The following is a 12352-nucleotide window of genomic DNA, read 5'->3' as shown; positions in this document are numbered from 1 at the left end:
AGTTTTCAATCCCATTCTCTTGAAGGGGTTTGCAAAGTGACTGCCTGTGAGCATCTTGTGCCTCTCCACGGCGAAACCGTTTTTGTAACCGGACACAAAGTCAGACATGTAGGATTTGTGTCCGGTTAAAAAAAAAAACGGTTTCGCTGCGGGAAGGCACAAAATGCTCACGGGTGCTCACTTTGTAAACCCATTCAAGAGAATGGGATTGGAAACTGACTGCCGGGTTTCCTTCTCCTGTCCAGTTTCTTGGGGCAGCAGACGGAAACCTGCAGGATTGCCTAAAGCGGGCACGGGCGCAGGTGTGAACCTGCCCTAAGTCATCTGCAGAGCCCTGTGCAGAGCCAATATCTACCACTATATGGTCACCGTATAGTGATAATATTGGTGTATGTAAGTTGGGGGCCCACTTGGACATGTTCGCTCCCCCTGTGCTCAGTCTCTGCTGTGAATGTAGAGGTGGTTGCCCTTCTGTGGCTCCTTCCATTCACTCCTGTGAGTTCCAAAAATAACTGAACAAGTCTGCTCAGCTCTTTGTGTCTTCCACATAAGCCGGGTAAGCAGCTGTGAGCCGGAAGCCTCTGCTTCATGGACCTAAGGGATCCAGAGGCGGGACCTGTGTCTACGAGACACTCATGGCATGTCCTGTAAATATGTATTAATATCTAAGATGGAAAAACCTGATGACAAATGTAACGTATAATAACACGTGACGATGGATACGATATAAAGCACACTGGCTATTGTAATGGTTCCATTTTTTTCTGCTTTCTGATCCTAAATGTGTAAGAACAGCTTAGCCGAAGGCCGGTGTCACACTATGGCGATATTTAGTAACCCATCTATTCCAGTTTTCTGGTGTGTGGGTGTAAATGTGTCACATATCGGGGGCACAGCCCTGGCTAGCACAGATGTGCCCATCGCTCGGGGGGAGAAGGTCCCGTGTGACAGAAATTCTATCTATATCACTCCGGTTAGAGACCTTCAATACACTGTGTCCCGATTGAATCTTTCTCCCCCATCATAGTCTATGGGAGATGGGGCGTTTCAATGTAGTATGACCCCTTTATACATGGGTGTACAGATAGATAGGTTAGGGTCATGTGAATCAAACTGTGCTTTTCTTGTCTCTATTGCTGAGGCATCGCCATTTCTGTAAATATGTAAATGAGCTCTTCTTAAGGGCGTTGTAGTTGCTCCAAAGAGCTCATTGGCATACTGACATGATCGCTAATATCTCGCCAACAGAGGAAGCAATTCTGTAACAGAAAATACTTCACCACCTTAGCCCAAGAGGAACGTCAGCAATAATCCGTCAGATGTTTTATGTCCACTCAGCTAATTCCTACAGCAAGTAGGGGACTTAAAGAGGACTTTACATGTCCTTGGACATAGGCGGTATTATATACAGCTTTCCTAGTATATGCTCTGGTTGCCATAGGTATCAGTGCCGTTAGTTTCAGCACTGATATCTCTCCAATATCAGAGGGGTGGGCACTGATATCTCTCCACTGTCAGAAGGGCAGGCACTGATATCTCTCCACTGTCAGAAGGGCAGGTCTTACAGTCTAGTGTCATCACTGGGATGCGAGGATAGCAGCCCCCCCCCCCCCCCCCCCGTATTCTTCAATAGCCTTGTATTGATGATGCTAGACTCTAAGGTCTGCCCTTCTGATAGTGGAGAGTTATCAGTGCTGAAACCAACGGCACCAATATCTGTGGCACCTGGACACATACTAGGGAAGCTGACAGCCCAGCTTTCTAGCAGTATATATATACCGCCTATCTCCAAGGACATGAAAGGTCCTCTTTAAATAGAGTCTGTCACCTAGCATTAAATGGAGATCTGTCTGGTGACACACTCCCTTTCACTGCAGTTAGCTGTGACTAATGCTGCTCTTACTGTACCAGTAATAGTATAGGAAGTGCAGGCATGATCAGATCTTCTGTAGTATTTGCTAGGAGATTCAAGGGCTAGTCAAGACTTTATACTAATGAATTATTTTTAAGAAGTAATATAAGATTGGTGGGGCCTAACATCTGCCCCGCACAGTGTACTGAGCCGTCTGCTTCCAGCTCCATACACTGTGCTGAGAACAATATTAATGATCTATCCGTGTAGGTTGTGCGTACCGTACCACTACAGTCAGAGATGTTTCAGTAGGCACAGACCTTCCTTACTATCTGTATTCCATTTCCCGTATCGGCAGGTAGGCTTGGAGCCTATTCCGTGCCAAACATGTATACCTGGCATTTGATAGCTACAGCTTACCTTGACAGAGCAGAAAGACAATATGTTATTGCTGTGATATACATCAGTATTCCTGGTGACAGGATCACATTATAGGTGACATACAGGACTGCATACATATTGGTATGTGCAGAAATGGGAAATACATGTAAAAACGCAGGTCGTGCAAAATCATATATCTATACGAGGGTCTCCATGGACTTAAAATGCTATAATGGATATACATTTCCTATAACATTGTAGAATGTAAATTTAAGCAATATATTTTCCTTGTAATACCAATCATGGCCACCGGGGGAGTCCTTGTCATCAGACTCATCAGAATCACCAGTTTTGGAATTAAAGTTTTCCCCCATCCATCTTCCAGGGCTGTCGCCCATAATCCTGATTAACTCTTTTATTTATTGACTCTACTTTCTGACTCTCTGTCACCTTTTCAGAGCAATAAAAAAGAAAGGAGAGGAGTGGAAATTTGACAATATTTTCTTTTTTGTTTTATTAGATCTGAATTTTTTTATTTTTTTTTGCCTAAAATATGCACATCCCCGCCAGACGATGCGTCTGATTTAGGATGAGGCCTACTCCCTGTCGTTGGTGTTGAATATGCCGGTCTTCATTTGTCATAGTAATGGCGGACTACTCTATTCTCCTATCCAGGTCACTGATCTCCATAGTTGGTAGTATATGTTCATACGGAGGAAAAGGTCGTGGAAATTTTTTTGGAGGTATACAGGCACCTCAATCTAACACCTAAGCTTTCCATTGCTATTAGTTCTGCAATGTTAAGATGTGCCAATAATCTAATATACGCAGGTACCAACAGACCATATAGGTCGCTGGATTTCAGGGAAATGGAGGACTGACCATGTTTTTTGTTACAAATTGGGTATGGTAGATATATGTCCGTCCTTTCTTTGCCGCTTGGACGGACATTTCCAGGTTATTTTACAAAACGATCCAATTTTAGGATATTCTGTTACAAGATGTCTATCCTATATCTAAATGTTGGCCCTTTGAGGTTGTGTCCTGATGGCAGCCTGTCTAGAGTCTTGCGGTGATACTGTATTTCATGGAGATCTGTAGGCGACACCTTCTAGCCCTTATCTAGCGTCTATGGACAGCATAATGGGAGTAGTTATATCTCAAGTTTTTTCCTGGATGTCTTTTATACCTAGGACAGGACGGTATACAGCCGTGGCTGCCTGGGCGCGGGAGGGAAGGGTCTTAGGAGAGTAAAGGAAGGGCCAAAGGATATCTGAATGGACATGCTTGGAGGTCAGAGTTGTGATCTTACCGATGACCTAGATTCCTCCATTCCTTCCATGCATCCTTCAGTCTAATGCTTGCTCAGCACAAAACAAGGGAATAACACAGTTACTAGTAGCAGAGGATACAGTAGGGGATAAAGGAGCAGGTTATTATCTCATTGTACTGTAGAAGAACACACACCTTCATAGCCTAGTCCTGGAGGAAAGGGGTTGCACACGACTAGAAAAACATGGCTACTTTTTCCAAAAAACGCACCATTCCTGTCCCGTCCAGCCTCATTCAATTCTGGACCCAGCCCAAAGACAGGTGTGGTGCTGTTTTTGAAAGAAAGCAGCCATGTTTTTCAATCCTAAGCAACCCCTTTAACCAATAACCCATGTACTTGCTACGGTCTAGGCTGCCTTACTCATGCAAACCTTATGCACTCTTAGTTGGAATACAGGAAGCTTATTCCAATCTGATAAAACTTCTTAAACATGCCACGTTCATGCCCGATGCATCTGCATAACCAATTATGGATGCACCGCAGACTGCCCATAGTGCCCATTCTTAATGTGAGCAACGCGTGGCTCAATCTGTCTATAGGAGGCAGTACTGATCCATTAGGAGTTCCATCATCAATGATGAGAGTGGATTGAAGTCACACTATGGATAATGCCAACAAATGTGGACACCATGGATGCTGATGAAATGGGAAGGTCATGCTGGCACACACAAAAAGCAAGAAGCACAGGCAACAAAAAAGGAAAGGGGCACTGAAGAGGCCTCTAGGACTTACCTTCACTGTGCTGGCTTCCTGCACTGCCACTGCCATAGCTGAATCCTGGCTCTTGGTATGTTGAGGGGAAGCAAGGTGGTGCTAGAGGATACTGGTAGGGGTATCCCTGACCTATTGGCCAGGGAGCAGCTGACTGCGGGAGGGGTGCCAGTGTGTCCTGATCAGATGCCCCACTGGACCCATCGTTTAGATTCAGTGCGGCCACATCTGATAAGTAAATACAAATGTCTATCAGTTACTCTGGAAGTATACACGGTATTACATTATAGCTGCGTGCGCTCATTCAGACACAGTGGTCTAACAAAGATGGCCGACAATCAGTTCAATGTGACGTTGGACGCAATTTCTTGGTGAACTGATGGACGCCATTCTCATTGTGCCTGAGAGCAGCATGGACGCCTCCACTTTTTCATTGTGGTAGCCATGGTCATTGTCTGAAGATATTGCAGCAACCACATCAATAAAAATAGAGGTAAAAAAACTACATTTTTTAATTTTTTTTTAAAGGTGTTGGGTTTACTAAAACAGTATATGACCGGAATATTTCTATAGTGAAAGGATTATGTGAATATCACCTAGGACTGCGTGGCAAACCATACACAATGTTGCTTCACATAGCTCGTGGGTTCTTAACCTCTGTCTGTAGAATATATAATATTCATCTTCTCTTCCTTTGTAGGGACCTGGGTTCACATTCATCTCTACTGGAAAGTCTGGGAAACTTCCAAAAATGGAGACCTTCCGGACGGACACCCATAAGAGTAGGCCTGCCTGAATTCTCCCCCAAGACTCGGGCTAGCTGTCATCTTATTTGTGACTTAGGTATTTTATGTGTTGGTCGGCCCGGACAATCCATACCCATGTCACCAGCAAGGGGTTGTGGCCATGTCTATAAGAGGGTGTGTGAATGTTAGAAAGGACGTGGTCATGCTCATGGGGCCATGGGCTTGCTTTGATCATTTTTGATGAGCCCATGCTGTTCTCCAGAGCCTTGATAGCCAAATGCTGGCAAGTCTGTTTTGTAGGGTTTCCTTGTAGAATGTCATATAGTTAATATATGCCACGTATTCGAGAATTGGATTCTTTGGCCTAAAATTAGTAAAGGGAATGCCCCTGAAAACTGATTGGCACAGGTACTAGCAGTGAACCCTGACGGATCTGATATTAATGACCTATTCTATGGATAGGCCATTGCCACTGCAGTCCTGGAAAACCTCTAGTTCCAACTAGGGCATTTTCTACATGAAGTCTGTGCACTATTCTGTATCAAGGGCTTTCTCTAGGACTAAATCGTCCCATACAGTTTTTGAGCCAGCCTTGCCACTAACTGCACCACATTCACCATCATGTATGACACAAAAGTTGCATAAATGACCACAAGATCTACACCAGCAAGGGGCTGACGTAGACTTGTGTCTAGGTGCAAGGATCCCGTGATGTTGCATCTAATTCATGATGGTGTGCAATCTCTGCATGAACTAAGCGCTCTCTCCATGGATGCAGAGGACATCTAGACCTGCATAATACAATTTGCCAGTCTTGATAAATCCTCCTCATTGTTTCCTCCAACCTTCCAACCACATGGTTAGGTTGCTGTGTCTGGTCCATGGTCAGGGTCAGTCCTCCCTGTGATGGACAATGGACAAGTATTTAGTAGTGATGTAAATAGTTAAAGGGTCTGTGCTCTACCAACTATACTATGCCCATCTTTATATCAATGAAAGATCCTCTACAATGATCTACTGGTCACTACTATTACACAGGTTAAGAACCCAGATGCTCAGCACATGGTGTGGCGGTGGAATTTTAACCAAAAAAAATGACAAATTCTAAACAGTCTATCTCTTCTTTACACAGACACATGGCAAAAACCAGCAAGACAATGAGGTGGGGTATAGGAAAATGGACAGGCATGAAAAATTATAATCCTTCTCTAGTGTCCCATTGCTGTGTAGACAAGTATCAAAGATGTATGTGCAGTATCACATACTCAGGTTCCGATCACCCCTCAGGTTCCGATCCAAAAGCCGGGTCGCAACAGCTGAAAGCCGATACACTGCACCGGCATCAAGCCACGCACTCCGCTCCGGATTAGGCCCAATGAATTGGCCTAGTCCAGAGGAGGGAGTTTCCTCAGGCCGAGTCGCCTCTCTTGGAAAAAGCTCCTGAGCGGCTCCCATTGAAATCCGTCCGATTGAGCGGCCTTAAAACCCTGACCAAAAAACTCCATGTGAACTTACCCTAAAAGGCCACTCGGGCCTTTAGGTCATAGAGCGAATGTTACTTAAAGGATAAGTGTCTGATCTGTGGGATTCTGCCGCTGTGACTTGGCTATCTCCAGCAGTCGCACAGAGATGAATGCAGCTCAATGGTCATGTGCGTCATTTGCGTCATTCATGCAGAGTGGAACTAGATCCCAATTCTCGAGTTCCATAGCGCTCACACTGATCAGACACTTGCCTGAATAGGAAATAAGTGTCTCTATTTAGCCAATCTCTTTAAATAGGATCTGTCAGTAAATACTAAATACCATACCTCATTTAATGCTGTCTGTGCTCCTGATCAATTTGGCGTTTTTATTGTTAAAATCCGTCTACCCATTCCAAAAATATGGCCCCTGGAAGATTATATGTAAGCTAGCTCTGAATCCCCAAGTGGGTGGGAACATAAAGAGTAACCGCCCACTTGGAGAATAAGAGCTAGTGCCACCACAGGAGAAATGGTGTATTACACCGTGTCTAATGTCATCTTTTTGGCTTGATGTGATAATACACAATACATCTATTGTGCAATGGGACATTACATCTCACGGACTCCGTTTCTGTACTAGCGTAAGACTCTTGAGTTATTGGCAGTCATAGCACCTATTGTAGTGGTCTGGAACGTGCTTATATGCAACGTGAGGCTGCCGGACCCCGCCGTCAGTGCGACATGCTGGGGTCCTCTGATCTATTATCCCCCCTCACTCATTCACTATGGCTTCCTACATGAGATGGCACGTTGAGGGTAGATTTGGTACTCACTGCCACACAGGTCTCCGAATACATAGTAGCACTGTTCTGAGAAGGTGATCTTGTTAACCGTGTGTCTGAGGTAGCCATGCTTCAACATACTGCTGGCATACTTTCTTGCTTCCCGCCGCTCTTTGAAGCCTTCTACGTGAGTGTACAACCAGTCTACAACATCAGCACCTGAGGGGACAACCAAAGCAGACATAACAGTACAACATGTATTCTGGGTGTAATGTCACCCACTTATATACTACAATCATTCCAATTTATGACATAGAATTCTAGAAGTAATACAGACCAAACGACTACATGATATCCCAATGTGTACCGCCTAATGGTGCATTGTGTTGCATTGACTACTGTAACTCTGTGATGAGGACATCATGTCATGGGGACTGATGGGAGTAGATACATCTTTATATCTCGTCTCTGTATATCACCTAACCTATGCTTACCATTTGACCAATGATCTAACCTTATCATCTCTCGTATCCAAGAATCCTCCTGAGTTGCACCACATCTCTGGAATGCTTTATCCTGGACAATCAGATTAACTCACGACTTCTACAGCTTCAATCACATCCTAAAGACACATCTCTTCAGGCATTTCGGAATCTAAGATTTCTGCAGTTCGCCTCCCTAGAACTAACCCTCTTCTGTTCATGTCCCCCACAGGATAAGATGTATATCGGACTGCCCAGACACTTCGGATCTGTTCATAAAGGACATGGCTGCCGACCGCCCATACCGCTTTATACAGTCCTATGAAAAAGTTTGGGCACCCCTATTAATCTTAATCATTTTTAGTTCTAAATATTTTGGTGTTTGCAACAGCCATTTCAGTTTGATATATCTAATAACTGATGGACACAGTAATATTTCAGGATTGAAATGAGGTTTATTGTACTAACAGAAAATGTGCAATATGCATTAAACCAAAATTTGACCGGTGCAAAAGTATGGGCACCTCAACAGAAAAGTGACATTAATATTTAGTAGATCCTCCTTTTGCAAAGATAACAGCCTCTAGTCGCTTCCTGTAGCTTTTAATCAGTTCCTGGATCCTGGATAAAGGTATTTTGGACAAACAATTCAAGTTCAGTTAAGTTAGATGGTCGCCGAGCATGGACAGCCCGCTTCAAATCATCCCACAGATGTTCAATGATATTCAGGTCTGGGGACTGGGATGGCCATTCCAGAACATTGTAATTGTTCCTCTGCATGAATGCCTGAGTTGATTTGGAGCGGTGTTTTGGATCATTGTCTTGCTGAAATATCCATCCCCGGCGTAACTTCAACTTCGTCACTGATTCTTGAACATTATTCTCAAGAATCTGCTGATACTGAGTGGAATCCATGCGACCCTCAACTTTAACAAGATTCCCGGTGCCGGCATTGGCCACACAGCCCCAAAGCATGATGGAACCTCCACCAAATTTTACAGTGGGTAGCAGGTGTTTTTCTTGGAATGCTGTTTCTTTTTGGACGCCATGCATAACGCCTTTTTTTTATAACCAAACAACTCAATCTTTGTTTCCAAAATGAAGCTGGCTTGTCCAAATGTGCTTTTGCATACCTCAGGCAACTCTATTTGTGGCGTACGTGCAGAAACGGCTTCTTTCTCATCACTCTCCCATACAGCTTCTCCTTGTGCAAAGTGCGCTGTATTGTTGACCGATGCACAGTGACACCATCTGCAGCAAGATGATGCTGCAGCTCTTTGGAGGTGGTCTGTGGATTGTCCTTGACTGTTCTCACCATTCTTCTTCTCTGCCTTTCTGATATTTTTCTTGGCCTGCCACTTCTGGGCTTAACAAGAATTGTCCCTGTGGTCTTCCATTTCCTTACTATGTTCCTCACAGTGGAAACTGACAGGTTAAATCTCTGAGACAACGTTTTGTATCCTTCCCCTGAACAACTATGTTGAACAATCTTTGTTTTCAGATCATTTGAGAGCGGGCTGTCCATGTTCGGCGACCATCAAACTTAACTGAACTTGAATTGTTTTGTAGAAAGAAATGGTCCAAAATACCTTCATCCAGGATCCAGGAACTGATTAAAAGCTACAGGAAGCGACTAGAGGCTGTTATCTTTGCAAAAGGAGGATCTACTAAATATTAATGTCACTTTTCTGTTGAGGTGCCCATACTTTTGCACCGGTCAAATTTTGGTTTAATGCATATTGCACATTTTCTGTTAGTACAATAAACCTCATTTCAATCCTGAAATATTACTGTGTCCATCAGTTATTAGATATATCAAACTGAAATGGCTGTTGCAAACACCAAAATATTTAGAACTAAAAATGATTAAGATTAATAGGGGTGCCCAAACTTTTTCATAGGACTGTATATATGTAATTAAAGGGATTCTACCATTGAAATGAATTTTTTTGGCGATCACAGGTCGGAATAGGCTTTAGAAAGGCTATTCGTCTCTTACCTTTAGACGTGGTCTCCGCTGCGCCGTTCCTTAGAAATACTGTTTTTTACCGGTATGCAAATTAGTTCTCTCGCAGCGATGGGGGCGGGCACCAGTGCTGAAAATGTGATGGGGGTGTCCCCACTGCTGCTCGAGAACATGCTCCAGTGGCGCCTCTATCGTCTGCTGGATCCTCCCCTTCTTTCGTCGTCTTTCTTCGGCGTCACCTCCGACACCTGCGCAGTTGGCTCTGCCAGTGAGACACCAGCAGAGCCGAGTGTGCATGCAGGCCGGCGGCCATTTTTGGGAGGCCGCTCCTGTATTGAACTACAAAAGCAAGAGCGGCCTGCCAAAAATGGCCGCCGGCCGGCATGCACACTCGGCTCTGCTGGTGTCTCACTGGCAGAGCCAACTGCGCAGGTGTCGGAGGTGACGCCGAAGAAAGACGACGAAAGAAGGGGAGGATCCAGCAGACGATAGAGGCGTCGCTGGAGTGAGCTCTCGAGCAGCAGTGGGGACGTCCCCATCGCATTTTCAGCGCTGGGGCCCGCCCCCATTGCTGTGAGAGAACTAATTTGCATACCGGTAAAAAAACAATATTTCTAAGGAATGGCGCAGCGGAGACACGTCTAAAGGTAAGAGACGAATTCTGACGTGTGATTGCCTAAAAATTCATTTCAATGGTAGAATCCCTTTAAAGTAACTTTTACCACAAAATGGCTGGACATCTATATAAGTAATGCTACCTCTGATGCCACCCCTGCTACCTCATAGACCAGGGGTAGGGAACGTACGGCTCTCCAGCTGTTGCAAAACTACATCTCCCAGCATGTATATTTGCTCTGCTGTTCTTGGAACTCCCATAGAAGTGAATGGAGCGTGATGGGAGTTGTAGTTTCACAGCAGCTGGAGAGCCGAAGGTTCCCTACCCCTGTCATAGAATGTAAGCTCTTGTGAGCAGGGCCCTCAGTCCCATTGTGTGAATTGATTTATTACTCGGTAATGTCTGTACTTTTGAAATACTAATTTGGCAATAAACTCCGCATCATGTCAGTAGGCTTATTAACTGAGTCATGCATGATGTTAAGGGGGCTGACCTCTAGAGGGCAGCATACAGAGTGCACTGTTCTCCTAATTACATCCTGGAGAATAGATTTGCATATGTTTTACCCAGAATCCCTAGCGCAGCAGGAATGACTTGTAAGTCTCTGTACGCCTATGTAGGCAAACACTCTCCCTAATGTGTATGATTATCCCCTGATCTACGATTTATAAAGTGATGTTGGCCTTATATAAATAAGATGTATTACTATTACATTGTATGTGTGTGTGTGGGGGGGTCAATTATGGGTCCATTTATTTTAGGATCAGACATAATGGTCACAGTGGAGGACGATAATTACCCCGCCATCCCATGAACAATACATGAACTTGAATGGGATCTTGTGATGGGCGGGAACAGGATTCTTTTTTTTTTACTACTTTACAATTCCCGGACACAAAAGACCTCACATGGTGACAAATAATCACACATGTACAGCTGTCCGGCTGAAAGGAAGAAAGCGGAAAGTGATCCGGCCATGTAAGTGATACACGGCAACCTTTAGCCTCTCCTCAGTTACAGCAATCTTTATGGAGTCGCAGTGTAATTACTCGCGGTCACACTCATTTAACTCTGCTTCACGGTGACACCAGGGTAATCCGCCATGTATGTGCAAATACCAATTTATTCCTTATCAGATCAGCTAATATCTATTTAAGGGTCTCATCATAGCCAAGCCTTCAACAGTCACAATAAAACTGCAAAAACCCTCCTGAAAATGCAACTTTTTTATTGCAAATTTTGAGAATATTCCTGCGCAGAACTCCGGTGCGATATGGGCGTTTTAACCCTTCGGACGCTTAAACCGGTAACATTTTATCCCTCTCTGCAGTCATAGCTTTAGAATATTATCTCAATGTAGCTTTCCCAGGCCTTGTATTTTTTTGGGTACATATAATATACGAAGTTTAATTTTTATTTTATTTTTTTAAGGGAATATAGGAAAATAAACAGCAATTTAGCCATTGTTTTTTTTAAAATTTTTCTTAATGGTCTTAATGGTATAAGCAATATGTTAATGTTATCTATTGTTGTAGTTATGACATTAGCAGGTTTCTACTTTTTTTTTTTTTTTTTTTTCAACTACTGTTTGTGAGAGGTACGAGGACCAGAAAACATCAATTTTGGCGTCTGAGTATGGTATGAGTGTCAAAATATGGTGCCAAACAGCAATTTATTGGTACACTTTTTTTTGTCAAGTAGTAACACAGACCCTAATATGTGGCCTTATGTCAGTCATTGTCCCGAGCCCTATTTTCTAACACTGCCCTTTTGCACACAAGGCCGGTCACTTTTGTGTTTTAGTACTGTATGTTAAAGTTTTTAAAAAAGAAAAAATTAAAATATTAACAGTTCTCTTTCCCGGTGAAAATATAAAAAAAAATAAATCAAAACTGGTACAAACAAAAAAGTATTTGGTATTGTTTCAAATGGAAATATTGAACTACTGTATATACTCGAGTATAAGCCGACCCAAATATAAGCCGAGGCTCTTAATTTTACCACAAAAAACTGGGAAA

General features: G+C 43.6%; 1 protein-coding gene across 5 annotated transcripts in view; it reads right to left on the bottom strand.

Moving 5' to 3' along the window:
* The window catches only part of DVL1 (dishevelled segment polarity protein 1), a 135354-nt gene that overhangs the window by 3692 nt on the left and 119310 nt on the right, over window positions 1–12352 (bottom strand). For 2 of the 5 annotated variants that reach the window (XM_075279588.1, XM_075279589.1), the window contains exons 13-14: window positions 7322–7489; window positions 4299–4505 (exon numbers count right to left, since the gene is read on the bottom strand). In XM_075279588.1, coding sequence (XP_075135689.1) covers window positions 4299–4505; window positions 7322–7489 — 375 coding nt within the window. Of the gene's footprint in view, window positions 1–3545; window positions 3598–4287; window positions 4506–7321; window positions 7490–12352 lie in introns of those variants that run through there. The other 3 variants (XM_075279590.1, XM_075279591.1, XM_075279592.1) reach the window with 3 other exon arrangements.

This window comes from Leptodactylus fuscus, chromosome 6, assembly GCF_031893055.1.
Source record: "Leptodactylus fuscus isolate aLepFus1 chromosome 6, aLepFus1.hap2, whole genome shotgun sequence".
Classification (NCBI taxonomy): domain Eukaryota; kingdom Metazoa; phylum Chordata; class Amphibia; order Anura; family Leptodactylidae; genus Leptodactylus; species Leptodactylus fuscus.
This window is presented reverse-complemented; position numbering and strand designations above follow the sequence as displayed.